At 39.1% G+C, this 15,814-nt stretch overlaps 1 protein-coding gene across 4 annotated transcripts in view; it reads left to right on the plus strand.

Annotated features, from left to right (window-relative positions):
* The first annotated feature begins 703 nt into the window (after positions 1-703).
* The window catches only part of LOC122888595 (roundabout homolog 2-like), a 76,977-nt gene continuing 61,866 nt past the window's right edge, over positions 704-15,814 (plus strand). For 2 of the 4 annotated variants that reach the window (XM_044223226.1, XM_044223227.1), the window contains exons 1-2: positions 704-1,266; positions 4,897-5,223. In XM_044223226.1, the coding sequence (XP_044079161.1) occupies positions 1,212-1,266; positions 4,897-5,223 (382 nt within the window). In that variant the 5' untranslated portion in view covers positions 704-1,211. The remainder of the gene's footprint in view (positions 1,267-4,896; positions 5,224-15,814) is intronic. The other 2 variants (XM_044223228.1, XM_044223229.1) reach the window with 2 other exon arrangements.

Below are 15,814 nucleotides of genomic sequence, written 5' to 3' on the forward strand. Positions count from 1 at the left end.
TTGAACAGTATTGATGACAAGGCAGGATAAGCACCTCAGGCAGTGGGCAGGAATGAAGTGCCATTTCTTCACAGTGGTGCACCTTTGTAATAGCTTTTTCAACCGTGAATATGAAAAGAAAATGCCACCTAGTAAAACTGGGGGGGTTGTTTAAATTCTTTGACTTGACACATTATATTTTTTGACAGGATGGTGTAGCTATATCTATAGAATTGAAAGGGTTAAAAGTACAGAAATAATAACACAGAAATAATGCATCAACTGTGTCCTGGTGCTGCATGTTAATACAATGTTAGGAAACTAAACACAGAAACACCTCTGTATGAGAAAAGGACATTTAATGAGTGTTTTGTTATTTGTAAGCTGATAAGGACAGCCATGCAATGAAATACAATTACATAATAATTACAAAAATCTAAATCCACCGAAGGCAATGTAAAGACATCTAATCTGTCCAAGAAATTAATGAAAGAAAGAAAACAAAGCCTGACCAACAAAATGGCTAAAGCAGCATACTTTCATTTAAATACATTGATCATGCTGCAGACTGTGTCTAGTGAATTTATCAGCTGTTTGTGTTAAATTGTCTCCCAGAAAAAAAAAAGGGAAAGAAACACTAATGAGCATCATTATCAGCATCCAATTGTCCAGAATGTAGACCGCTACTGAGTTTTAGTGTTCGGATCTATTGTGCACGTTATATTCGCCGGTTAGTTTCTCCCAGGGCAGCGGAGTGGTGGAGAGGAGGGGCTGTGCTGTGCTGCACCGTGCAGCTACTCACCTCTGACTGAATCCCATCTCCACCTTTCATCTCTCAACTTGTCCCGCGTGAGGATGGATACGTTTGCCTGCGGTCGGACCCGGTAAAGTGTCAGAAGAATGCCGTCGGACGGGGAAACCGTCGGTAACTGGAGTGTCGTTGGGTGTCGGTGATGTTTGCAGTTGGTGACTGCAGAAATTTCCAACGTGTCGGCGAGTCGACAGACCACTGCTTACTGGTGCGCTCTTGGAGAGGAAGAATGGACATGCGAATGAGAATGATTTCTTTCAGCGGCTGAAATAACTGTTTTGGTTGTTTTAGTTTACTAACCTGAAACAGTAAATTGTCACAAAGTCGCTCAAGTGAAAACAGGACTGACTGATTAATTGACAGTTTTTCTCGCTTAAGGAAGAATTCATGCGCCGATAGCTTACGGGGCCAATATGCCAGAATGGGTCCTCTACAGTATTTATTTCTCTGTGGACTTCTGTACACCCAAACCGACGGTAAGTTTATGAATACATCTATTACTAAATGTTATGGCTGAAATTATTGTCGTGCCTCACATTTAGCTTTAGAAAAACACACTGGGCTGTGACCTGAAGCGTATTCGACCCATGGTCTTGTGAGTTCAAGTGCATCAAGAAGATACCGAGTATCCCACATGATGTAGGCCTACTGTGAATTTGTTGTTCCTCTTGAATTCGTGTTTAAAGTAAAATGCACCATGCCAATGCACCATATCATAGTTGGTTCATTTAGTCTTGATGTAAGATATTGTGCCAGGCCAACTATTTAATGGGTTAGCTACGAAAGTTGCTCATTTATTCACAAGGGCTGCCCTAATTCAGCACATTTGTACATTTGTTAATCTTTGGCAGATTTTAAATTGCCTGTATTGTGGTTTGAAATGTGTGCTGACCACACAACTTTTTCTCAAAGAAAGGAGACCTTTATCAATTTTTATTTTCTATTTTTTTTAATCAATTTAACTCCCTAGATTGCATATGCTGGTTGTCTTGTACTTGTATAGACCTTTAAAAGTGTTGCAAATGCATCGACTGACTCATCTTGGGTCATAGTCTGTGGCCTAATGCAAAAGGTTGCTCAAGCAGATGATGGAGCTAACTGTATGTCCTATAGCTGAAACGTCTATGTGCCATAGAGAAGATGCTTACTCATATAGACTGGAAATCCACCCCTGACTGTTTGTGTCTACAGGTTAGTCATACAATACATGGACCTACTAAACATATGTACAAATCCAGCTGCACCTAAGAGACTTATCTAAGATCATATCTTAACAGGACGTGTTGTCCTTATCATGAAGTGTTTTGTAATAAGTTGTCCACTGCAGCCCATAGAACATAAATCTGTGTCAGTGGAGTAAGTGAAGTGCAGGCGGGTTCAAGTGGGTGTGGATTTGGGTGGTTACAGGACATTTGATTGACTGTGTTGGCAGTTTGTTTGGTACAGCACATATGTGCAATCTAAAGCAAAACAATGCAATGATTCAATTCATGCAATTCATTTTACAGTATCTTTGTGAAGCTTATAGTAATCTTTTTTTTTTTTCAAGGAGGTGTTGATAGAACTCTAAGGTGATTTTGAAGGCTGTAGTTTGTATTGGACTGCTGCTGAAAGGTGTTTCCAATGTTTTGTTCATCCCATTTCACATACATGAGGGTTTAATCAACACGTCTCTGACACAATCTCAACAAAAACACAACAAGCTTCACAAAAATAGGATTAATTGCAGGGCCATTGCATTGTCTTGTAATCAATTCTGCAGATATAAATAATAAACTTAGTGTACATTTCAGCTTTTCGATTTAGTATTCAAACATCTGTGAGAATGAGGCACAAGTGATCCCAATTGATGGTGTCTGACTGACTATGCCTGTGGCAATACTGTAGGTAATTGTGATCTATTAGAGAGGATAATGCTTAGAGTATCTTTCTCTTCTAGTTTTTAACAATATTACTAATTTTGAATTTGCAGGGCTCGGGCTGACTTTGTGGTTGTGACACATCAACCTGAAAGACAGGTGCTCTTTGCTTGACAATCAAATTAATCTTTTATGAGCCTAAATTAGGTTCCTCTGAACTCTACTGGTAGACAGATGTCACCTCAAAGTGACTTTTATTATTGTGGTCCCTGCTTACAAGCCCCAACAGGTTCCTTACCAGCTTTTTCCTGCAAGATCTTGAGTTTCAGCTTCAGCACCATGGATAGATCCCCATAAACCGACTCACTGGTGGAGCAAAAAAAGACCTGGGTGTACACAAAGATTGATGAATAAGATAAGCAACGTTTTGGCCAAAGGGGTATTCTGAATGTATCCTTACCAAGAATCATTATTTTAAGACTCCAGCCAAATACAGGACTATTCAGCTGTTAAAATGCCAACATTTAATTCAAGGAGTCACATAAAAAAATCCATCCATCTATTCATTTTCTATCCCCACTTATATTCAGGGTCATGGGGTGCTGGAGCATGTATTTTGCAGAAAACAAGCAAACCCCCTGAATGGGTTGCCAGTCCAGAGTTAACAGACTGACAGGACCCCGCAGGACCTTCTTGCTGTGAGATGACAGTACCAACCACTGAGCCACTGAGCCACCCACAACTTAAATCATCTAATTTCAATTCTGTTGTCTGATAGTACAAGTCTCTAACTCTGCATTAGCCACAGTGGAAACTGGGTAATGGGACAACCAATTAGAAGAAATCAGTATTCCACAAACTGTGTTTATTTGTGCTTCATTGTGGATCCACGTAAATATTACTTACCCAAGATATGTACAGGTTTTTAAAAGCATGTTAAAAACATAATGTATCACCATGGTTTGGTGTGTTGGCGCCTGCTAATGGAATGCTTTTTGTCAACAAACCTCTTAACATTATAGACTGTCACATCAATTTTACTCACATTTCGCTTTATTTCGGTTGCTGTGTTGCAGCCAGTCCTCATGGCTACCTTTGCAATTTGTATGATTTGTCACCGTCAGAGGCAAAAAAACAAGAGACCGTATAACATCATTTCAATTTATTTATATCGTATTTATTTCTTCACCTTATGACAGTCCAAAAAGTCTGGGTTAGCAACTCAAAAATCACACTCTAGGTTTGTTTGCATGCACACAACAAAAAGAGGAAGACCTTTTAACACAGATATTATAATGTGCTCATACACCATGAAACAGATGAGAGTTGTGATGCTGTCATGTCTGTAAACAAACACAGTGGCACTACATTTGGGTCATTCCTCTGTGACATTTAGAGGTGGAATTTAAGAAACAGCACTGATTTGAGCTAAGGTGTTCATATGGCCAAATCGATGGAAAGAATGAACAGAGTAAGGGTTGTTAACTGGGTTGCGGTTACACACACTATGACATTATTCTTATCAGGATAGTCAGGATTAGGCACTCTCGTGACATTTGCTGAGGATTGAATATCAAATACTCACATTAAAATCTAAATATTATGCATGCTAATATGACAATGCAGCCTTTAAAGAGGAAAGAGAAATGTAAACTTTTTATATCCACATTATTACAGAAAGTGAAAAATTCAATGTAGCAGTTGCTGTTCTACACCCACTGAGACAACATGTTTGATGATGTCAGTGTTTGATGGAACGTGTTAATGAAAAAGCTAATGAGATGTAATGACTCCTCGGCTCCTGTCTGTGAAAGTAAATATGGGAGCCTGAGTGTAGTAACACAGCATATAGTGCAGCCAGTAAGAACCTGACACTAATCAACTTTCCTTTCAAGGACTGTAATACATTTTTTCTTTTGTTTTATTCTACAAATCACATTTACAAATGTAAGTACATTTATTGTTAACTGTTTAAAAAGCAGTGAAAATAAAATGTTAGTGAGAGATGTGAACTATATAGACCATTTATTCAAGTTTGCCTTATGTTCAGACACAAGACTGGACATTTCTATTTGTCATCTTTGTTTGGCCATAGTTGCTATTGCTCATGGTAACTAAATAGTTAACTGCATTTAACAAACAACATATTGCTATTTCTGCTGCAGCAAAATTAAAATGCATTATTTAATTGCATGTGCATATTATTACTATTTCTTTAATGGGACTTTTTACTTTCTTCCCCTCCAGGGTCTCGTCTTCGCCAAGAAGACTTCCCTCCCCGCATTGTGGAGCACCCCTCTGACCTCATTGTGTCCAAAGGGGAACCAGCCACTCTCAACTGTAAGGCAGAGGGCCGTCCGACCCCTACGGTGGAATGGTACAAAGATGGGGAGCGTGTTGAGACGGACCGCGACAACCCCCGCTCCCACCGTATGCTGCTGCCCAGTGGGTCCCTCTTCTTCCTACGCATCGTCCACGGGCGACGGAGCAAGCCCGACGATGGCAGCTACGTGTGTGTAGCCCGAAACTATCTAGGAGAGGCCGTAAGCCGGAATGCATCTCTAGAAGTAGCATGTAAGTCTGAGTTTTCATCATGTCCGTCTGGGCACAAAGGTAATGCCCTAGTCAAACGAATCTCAGTGTTGCATGACAGAAAAATGGATAAGTTGTGCAGTATGTATTGAGGTTGGTAACCTTTTGTGTGGTGTATGAAAATGTGAAAATGTGTTAATGTTGAATCTGAAAAAGGTAGAATTTATGTTAAATTAAGCATAAAATGTCCGGGCTGTTGTGCTAAGGGATCCATATATAAGATGTTATCTGTCATAATAGGAGCAACGTCACCTATCCACTGAACCTACAAGTGTGTGTGTGCATGCTTAGCCGTGTGCATAGCATGTGTGCGCATATGTGTGTGAATATGTTTTCAGACAGCTAGTGAGACCTGTTTTGATGACCTGTTTGAGTAATGTATGGGTAGAGCTGTGAATCGCTCCAGGGAGGGAGAGAAAAAGGGGGCAGGATTTTAACCTAGCTAACTCCCTTTCACTGTTTGGATTTGGAAAGATGCAGCCTGCTCCCAGCCAGTTCTCTCCCTGTGTGGGAGAGAGGCGCTCTGGGCTATTCACATTTCCATTATGTGCTAAACTGAGCTGATTTCTTGCCATGAACAAGATGCACACACGCTCGGACGCACACAAAGATATACATGCATGCACACACAAACACCCACACTGCCTCTCCTGCTCTCTGTTTCTCACTCTCAGAGATGTAGTACACAAGCAAGAAATAGGGAATTCCAGGCAAACAGTATATTGCAATTTGATTTAAAATTTACAAAACATTTACCTGCCCAAGTGTTTCTATATACATGCCCAGTGATTCAATTTTAGTCCTGTTTTGAATCCTAAAATTGGTGAGTTTAGGAAATGTTGGACCTGATAACTTGACTATGATGTATACTGTAGTTTGTTGTAATAAGAATTGGAAGGGAGTCTCCCCATCAGAATTATGGTCTTTACGGTGCTGTTGTGACTTGTGCTGATTTGTCACCCACTCTGGATCTGTGTTTGGCTTTTAGGGGAAATCATGGAATAGGAAGAAAAAAAACAAAATATACAAACTGAGACAAGAGCCCTGAACCTAATAGCAACTTAGTCGAGACATTATCTGAGATCTTTGTGTCTTTTTGTGCACCACATCCTCTCTTTGTCTTATCGCCTTTTCCACATTAAGCACTTGTATTTGTATTGTCTTCTTTTACTGCTGCTGTTTCCTCCCCTCTCCTTTTCCTCTCAAATCAATAGTGGTGGACTGTCCTAGAAATACTAATGCTTAAGGAGATGCTGGGTATTTGAGAGGACATAAATCTGGCTTCAAATAGGAATGTGTGTGTGTGTATGTCCTGTTACAGGACACAGCATTGGCTTTTACGTATAAATTGAGACATTGTGGTGTGGTGATATTCTAGTGGATTACTATCTAGTGCTAAAGCTGCTATAAAAGTACCCCTGTCTCTCTGTAATCAGAATTTACACTGTGTTATACATTACATTTACACTGCACATCTTGAACAGTACAGTTGTATTCGAAGATAGTGAATAATTCTCTCTCAAAGAAACCAGAGACCCAAAACTGTCGTTATAGTGTCAAGAGACAAATGTTATAGCTGCTCCACTGATTCCCTTGACTGAATAGAGGCCGACTTTATGAACACAATGACTGTGTCAGAGTGATTTTGTGGGGATTTTGTGGCTCCTTAAATACAATAAAGCTCATTTGTGTTTTGCAGCTCAAACAGGCATTCGTTTTCTGAGTAATTGTTACATTCATTGTAAGTGTAGGAGCTGCAATTATTATTAACAAATTGTTTTTTTCTATTGTTGGAAGAGAGGTACGCTACTTATGTATCAGCCACACATATGGAGGGTAAAATAACAAATATGGTTTACTGTTGCAAAATGTCAAGTACCAAACATACAGGAGAAAAATCTAGCAGAAAGTAAATATGGAAGAGAGCTAGAGCAGCTTTAATGTTTCATGACATGCTGTCATTACAGTATTGAATGATGTATTGTAGAGCATTGGATCATTCTTGAAGCCTTATTTAGATCTCTCTGTGAATTTGTATGTTTTTTTCTCTGTCTATGGGGGCAGTACCATCTTAGGGATCAGTGTTTGCACAGTGGAATGCACCTCATACTTCAATAAATATCTGTATTCCTTTGCCGCTTATATGATCATGCAGAACAACCGTGGGACCTAAATACTCTCATTTCCAATGTACATTAAATGTCAAGTACCTGCTACTAGACGACTGTGAGACTCTGGGGGATTTTCAATTGCCTAATTGTCAGGTCTCCTTTAAAGCTGGATGGTAACATAATGACTGTGTAGGCTTTGGTATTTAGTTGCTTCAAATTTAAATCCCCTTTGCATTTTTTCCCCCAACCCTGTATAGTTTTGATGTTCACCACTTAGAGTAGAAGCTACATCCAGATATCTTGCTCACACTTTAACCACAAATGAAATTATTTCAGTCTTGTTTGCCAGTTGAAATAACACACACTAACCAATTTTTTTTTTCTGTTTTGTCTCCTCTTGTGCAGACAGTGTTAATAGGTTGTATTTTCTGGAGCTTCTCTTACATAAAAGACAGTACGACCAAGGCAGCCTCTAGTCTTCTTTGTGTAATTCAGAATATCATGGCTACAGGGATGCATAATCGCATGACTCCTTCAGGGGCTGCAGGATCCTGCCAGTTTTGCTGCAGCCAAAGTTGTCATGCAATGCTGCGGGTGGGAGCAAGAGGGTAGATGAAAGTGCTGTGGGGATGCTCTAACAGTGAGCCTAGCTCAAAATGGTCTGAGTCCACACACATCCTCAAATTTTAATTGGCTGTAGCATTGTATTTTAACATGTGGCTTAAAAAATGTAGCTAACTAGAGGGGTGCTCCCTTGGGTACATTTGTGCTGTACAAGCTCAATTTTGGTGGTTTGTCGTACATTTTATGAGCTTCAGTCTGACTGAAATTTGAAGGGGCATTATTCATTTCATGTGATGCAAAACTCTTCAGCTGTTTGAGATTGTAGCAAAGCTTAAAATATGTAAATTATGCAGATTTGCCAGACAAATCTACAGCTGGCAGCCTGGCAAAAACAAATAATATACCTCATAACATTTGTTTGTCTTAAAAATTAACCAAGCCTCACTAAAAAACACTTATTTCTACACAATTGCTCTCCTATACACGTTGCACAGTAGAGCTCATGGCGAAGAATCAATAGACAGTAACCTAGCAAACTTATATTGTGTGTCTTGTGTCGGTATTGCTTTTCTAAACTGACTGTGGGTAAGCACAAATGCAAAAATGCAGAATACACATAAGATTTTTCAACCATGTTTCTCTCAGGCTGGAAATTTGATCCAAGGCCAATAGGGGAGCATGTACTGTACCAACTGATAGACCACCACTAGGCACAAATCTGGAGTATTTTCACCCTTGTTGAAATTCGATTTCCTGTATAGTCTTGTTGGGTGCATATTTGACACAAATGATAACATCAGCCATTTCATAGAGAAATGAGGCCATGTCTGTTTATTATTAGAAGGTCTTGTATTTTTGTTTGATAAACAAAACTCACTGTGTGTCTCTTACTGTTGCAGCATGTCACTTGTTTCTCACATCCAAGTATGTAATTTTAATAATCAACAGTCACCTGCTGTCAGTGTGTACAATCACACATGGCCAACCACCGAGCCAGCTTTTCACATCTTCAGTCTGTTTATTCAGCCGCTGCAGCTGAGTACTACTTCAGAGCAACGTCAACAAACAACTGTGCAACCTCCAGGCCACCAGTGGACTGGCACTAATCATCAGAGTGAGTGGCTGTTGATGGAATTAGAACAGCTCCCTCAAACTATTAAGAAGGGACAGATAGATATAAACAGTGATGTGTTGAAGGGAGGTGTGGGTGGAAGGGCGGCGGATGCAAGGGCGTTCATTAGTACAAAACTCAAGAGCAAGATGCGTCCCCCTCTGTTTGACTGTGCTAAGTGAATTAGAAGTATAGTCACTCAGCCAGACAATCATCAATTAAATCCTCCCAGTTACAGGCAGCCAACAAACTAAGCAGCCACAATGCTAGATACATCTAGTGCCTGGATTATATATTTTAGTGCACTATAATTATTTTGTTGAGAGATTTAACACACTGGACATTTATTTGAAATTTCACTAGAGATGACTCACCACTCTGTTGACAACCAGTCTTTTGCCAGCTTGTCAAAAGTTTCATTGTGACCTTTGGCCAAGTTACTAACAATTACAGCTGATATATTCTGCTACCAGCGACATTTGTCACTTCAATTGGCAATGCTGCTAAATATTTTGTGCATTCCTTTTTCCCCCCAAAAAGAGAATTAGTTAACTAATTAGATTAGTTAACATTAGCAGAAGCAAATCAGGTTGCCCCTTAGACCAGGGGCCCGTTTCACCAAATTTGCAACATGCAAGCTGTGATTGGCAACACAAGATTGTTTCCTCTTGCGTACTTTCACACGTTTCACTAATCAAAACAAACAGCATAATTACGACCCATGCATGAGCATGCAAGAGTCCTGTAGCACTCACAAATGTATCTGTAATTTGCGAATTTTAATTCTGGGAACCAACAGCTGATCACGCATGGCCACACATATGAGCATCTTAGAGTTACCAATCCACGTCTTTTGAAAGGTGTGAGAAAATTCTAGCACTTAAGGATAACATGTGTTTACAAACTGTACATCGAAAGGGATGGGAATGCCATTGTTCCATCTGTCCCATGCTTATCTAGTCTTAAATAACTTTAGGAAGAATGTATTAACTCTTGAGCCAAGATATATGTATCTTGTGTACTGCAATAAAAACTGGTTGACATTGCTACTCACCATATGCTTCAAAACATGAAACCTGAATTTAGAGTGTTATTATTAACATTATTCAATTTAGTCCATAAAGGTTGCCAGAAAATGATCTAAATTTGACCTCAGCTTGTGTTGTGAAATCATCCTCATCCTCATTCTTTGCTTCTTTCCTGTGTTCTCCTCAGTGATGGGCATTTCTTTGAGCCATTCAGCGCTGTAGACTGCACAGTAAACAACAGTAGCCTAATTTGCATAATTTGAGAGTCAAATACTTTCTCCAGGCATGCGATAGTGTTCTCTCTCAAAGTGCATCACATGGAAGGAATCATTTATCCCCACCTCCATATGTGTGCTTTGCTACTGGCCCACACCACGTGGGTAGTGGATTAGAAAGTATTTTGTGTCATGCGTCCAGTAGGTCCAGGCCTGGGTTCTGGGTGGGATTTTTGTTGTGATACCAGAAATGAGGTTGTGGTCAGCCATTACTATTATTAAGCCTCTAGTTCGCGTTAGTGGTGAGATTCTGAAAATGTAGTACACCACTTACAGTAAGGCTCAGTAGGGTTTCTACTGGGAGGCACTCTCTGCTGTTTTGGAAAGTGGAAGGTTGCCATTAATCATGCATTTCACTCTTACCCATTGACAACATTCAAAGTTAGTGCCTGCCAGCCCTGTGTGTTCCCAGGCAGATTGTCAATGTTTTCTGTGAGTAGATAGGTTGGCCACATTGCACCATCTGTTGCCAGTCCAATAGCCCTCCTGTGTACTTATCCCCTGTTTGCCTTCCTCTGCCTTGCTCTCGTTAAGCTGGGACAGAGTACAGAGTGAGTTTTGTGAACCCAGATGATCAGAAATGATCTTTCCCAGCTCTTGAGGTGTTGAGGATAAGTTTGTTTTCTCATTGTATTTGTCATTATTACACCTTCACTTTTAGCAGTTATCTTCACATTATGAAATTATACGATATATACATTGACTGACTTAAGTTGAAAAACTTAATTATGACATTATGATGCAACAGAAAAACTATTACATGTTGTCTTCTGCGGTGTTCTGCTCTGGTCAATGTGTTCTGATAAATAAAATAGGCTGGGGAGAAACATTATTCTGCCGTTTCACTAATAGCTAAATAATGGTGATGCTGTGCTTGACACACGGAAGAGCAAAAGCTGTTCACTTAGGCCAAATCAGTGAAATTTTAGAGATGTTGCAATAAAAATACTGTGATATATTTTCTATGTATTTTCATTTTCAATGCTTTGAATGATGGGTATCTAGTTGGATTTGTGGTAAAAGAGCTATCTTTCAAGCACAGACACAACTAAGATGTGTAAAGCTGTCAATATACCTGCACTACAAGAGCATAATTCTTTAAAAGCCTTAGGTGGCGATCACACTGGAAAAAGTGAGGCACATCGCAATCCTTTTCCACTCTATATGTCTGATCCCAATCACACTGAGGCATTTTTTGCAGGAGGAGCATCTTGGCAGCACGTAGGCAGCTATGTTAAGGCAATCAAAAACACAGCAGTAACTGAAACACAAATCTAAAATTATACCCAAAGGTTCAAGTGCCCCACTAATGTTCCTCTAAGCTTGATGTTTGTTGTTTATGTCGTGGCAAGTTTTGTCCATTTAATCAGATAATGTAGCTCCGGGTGGTCAGTAATAAGCACTACTAGCCTTTTTCTCCATTTCTGTTGTTGACAGTGCTGTTGGGAAGGACAAACCCTGAGCTCTTACAATTGGGCAGCAGAGAAAAAAAGCTGCAGTGCCCCAGAGCATTTATCTGTTCAGAGTTGAACTTTTTCCCACTAAGGGCTCTTTGAGCCCTCGATCAGAATTTGAAAAATGTGCCATCCAGTGCTAAAAACATTTCTGATGTAACTGCGGTCTTTGATTGATACAGTTAGAAGACCTGTAGTTTCCATTTTTTACAGGTTAGCATGTTGTCTTCACAATAGTTGCAATCCTGCTATATTGCAGTGTACTGAGATTAATATAATCATGATGGATGACAATTGCAAGCTACTTCACACTTGACTGATTCATTTGCAACTTTGTGATGATGAGGACAATTTAAGGAAGGTTGGAGTTGTCTGGTCTGAGGACAATGGGTTCTTGCTTTCAATGAGGTCACACAGGAAGTCAAATGTATGTATAATAATAATAATAATAATAATAATATATATTTGATTGCCATCTGTGTTTTCACTCCAGAGTAGTAGAATCTCAATGAATCAACTATTTGCATTTAATGCATACTTACTATAATTGCTGTCCAGTGCCGTGGTTGATTATAATAGCATATTTGCCTGTAATATGGCTGATGAAATGGCCACACAATCTTTTGAATAGCTCAACATGTCATGTTATTTGTTGTTTGGTCTTGTGTCAGTGTAAATACAATAATAAAAAATACCATTCGGTTTGATACAGCTTTGGAACCATATAGGAGATTTATTTTCCTCTGTTTAAGGTGGTCTAATGCTTATAACAGTGCAAATAGAGGTGGCAAGAGCAGGCAAGTGGAACTAATTTATGCATATTTTTTGGCTGAAGACAGTGAGATAAGGGGCTAGCATCTGGTGCTAACTGGACCATGCTCACTCCTTGGAGGTCTGTGCATTATGAGGTTCGGTAAGTTAGCTAAGGGCTAGCATCTGGTGTTAATTGGACCATGCAAACACCTTTAAGAGCTCTGGTGCACTTTCTTACAGTTGGTTGGAAGAAACATATGCCTGGTGTGAAGAAGCATACTAACTGGATTTACTGTGTTGAAGCTTGTTGTAGCTTTCTAATTATTTTAAGAAACAGCTGTATGTATGCATAAATTCAAGATACAATTGTTACAACATGTTACATTTTAGAGTCAATTAGTGTCTTTTTAATACATTTACTCTAAGTCTTATATGTTTTCCAAAATGGTTTTATACACTCAGTGGCCACTTTATTAAGTACACCTGTACAGTCTAATGCAATCCAATACAACTGTTCTGTCAAACAGTCTACTCTTATGATGCCTATATTGTTCAATTTCTGTTGACAGTGTCATAAAAGGTGTTTATTATATCACATGTTTTGGCAATGAGGTCATAGTTACTGGTGGTGTTGTACTGGACTGCATTATATTGAGTGGTGTTTCTAATATTCTGACCCCCTCATCTATGTAAATGGGAAGGGCAAACAATTAGACATTAGAATAACACATCTCAATGTAATGCAGTCCAGTACAACACCACCTTAACTATGAGCTCAATAATAAACATATAATTGAATTTACACATTCAATTATACACACACATACTGACATTGTCACCAAAAACTGAATATTATGAGCTTCATAAAGATAGATATTATGGTGGGGCTGTTGTATTGTATTACACTGACAGGTATACCTAATAAATTGGACACTGAGTATTTATTATACCCTGGTAAATTTTTAGGTGGCTATGTCATCCTCTTGAATCTTAGTATCTGACAACAGTTAAATAGGTTATACTTTGGCAATAGTCAACTTGACTTTAATTTGAATTTGACTTTAATTTAAATCTTTCTCTATAATAATTCTGCTTGATCCGCGTCTCCCCTTCAAGTAATGTGTATATAGAATTTTTGTATTTCAATTTCAAGCATTTTATAACAAAAACTAGAGAGCTAACTAAATAGAAAATAGTCTATCGAAGCAAAAACTAGAATTCAGTTGTATAATTTGGCTTAATGTTGTGCTCACTTGATTAGATTTTTTTTTTTTCATTTGTCCTCATTAATGATTTAACCTTCCTGGAAATACTGTTTTATTAAATGCATCATCAAGTTTAGGGCTATTGTTGGATTTTCTTTAAAAGAAAAGACATAACTAAAACTAGAGTACCTTGATGAAAGGGTTCATGAAATAGTACAACTCCAGTGTGATCGGCACCTAAACTAGACTAGGCTGTATTCATTGTAAGGTGTAGTCTAATGACAGCCACATTCAGTGCCATCCATTAGTATAACAGTGGTTGCGTTTAGGAAGTCATTGGAAAAACTCCGGTAAAGGTCATATTGGGTCAAGCTGCTCCCATGTACCTGTGACAGCCTGTGACTGAGGATCCCTGTTATGAATAAACCAAATATTCCTGTCTGCCTGAGGTGTCCAGCCCACAGATTGAAAATCCTCCAGCAAAACAGTGTGGAAGGGTGCAGCTGCCAGCTACTCAGTCCCTATCTGACAGACAGTGCTTCTCGTACAGTGAGAAAAAATGTTTTTACTGTCAAAGTAGCCTTGAGTTTTAATGTTTAAGTTGCACTAGTCCAACAGAAGACTGTGTGGTAAAAATGAATTCAGATTTTTCTTTAAAATATTTTAATACCCACCCACGTTATACATACAGAGACATTTGATCATTTTATTTTGTGTGTATGTGTTTGGGCTGGGACCTGGCGAAGACCATACCACACAATCCATTTTCAATATGACGGATCACAAAATGATTCATTACACGCTGCTGTCTACCTTTCAAGGTAGTATATTGTGATGCCGTACACAGTACATTATTGGCTATAATTTAATGCAGTCGTGTTTCAACATTTGAATTTGAAATATGGCTATACATCTCCTTTTAGATGAGTTGGCGGTGGCTTAAGCTACTCCATTAGCAGACCTTGAATGAGGCCTTCACACTATTACAGATACAGCTGTAACTTATTGCTGCTGTCATATATGGAAGCTGCAGCTGAGTGTAGCCTTCTGTTTTCTGAAAACTACATTCAGCCATGTTTCATAACCACTATATAAAGTCAGGCATCAATATTAGAATGCACAGAAAGGATTATGGTCAGAAAAAAAGTAAAATCACATTAGTAATATTCAAACTGACCCTTAGCATGCCCATGCGATCATACTACATGTACAGTGGTGTGAAAAAGTGTTTGCCCCCTTCCTGATTTCTTATTTTTTTTGCATGTTTGTCACACTTAAATGTTTCAGATCATCAAACAAATTTAAATATTAGTCAAAGATAACACAAGTAAACACAAAATGCAGTTTTTAAATGAAGGTTGTTATTATTAAGGGAAAGCAAAATCCAAACCTACATGGCCCTGTGTGAATAAGTGATTGTCTCCTACACCTAATAACTGGTTGGGCCACCCTTAGCAGCAACAACTGCAATCAAGTGTTTGCGATAACTTGCAATGAGTCTTTTACAGCACTGTGGAGGAATTTTGGCCCACTCATCTTCAGCCACATTGGAGGGTTTTCGGGCATGAACTGCCCTTTTATGGTCATGCCACAGCATCTCAATAGGATTCAGATCAGGACTTTGACTAGGCCACTCCAAAGTCTTCATTTTGTTCTTCTTCAGCCATTCAGAGGTGGACTTGCTGGTGTGTTTTGGATCATTGTCCTGCTGCAGAACCCAAGTTTACTTCAGCTTGAGGTCACGAACAGATGGCCGGACATTCTCCTTTAGGAGTTTTTGGTAGACAGCAGAAATCATGGTTCCATTTATCACAGCAAGTCTTCCAGGTCCTGAAGAAGCAAAACAGCCCCAGACCATCACACTACCACCACCATATTTTACTGTTGGTATGATGTTCTTTTTCTGAAATGCGGTGTTACTTTTACGCCAGATGTAATGGGACACATACCTTCAACTTTTGTCTCGTCAGTCCACAGAGTATTTTCCCAAAAGTCTTGGGGATCATCAAGATGTTTTCTGACAAAAATGAGATGAGCCTTAATGTTCTTTTTGCTCAGCAGTGGGTTTCATC

The sequence above is a fragment of the Siniperca chuatsi genome, linkage group LG14 (genome assembly GCF_020085105.1).
Source record: "Siniperca chuatsi isolate FFG_IHB_CAS linkage group LG14, ASM2008510v1, whole genome shotgun sequence".
NCBI lineage: Eukaryota > Metazoa > Chordata > Actinopteri > Centrarchiformes > Sinipercidae > Siniperca > Siniperca chuatsi.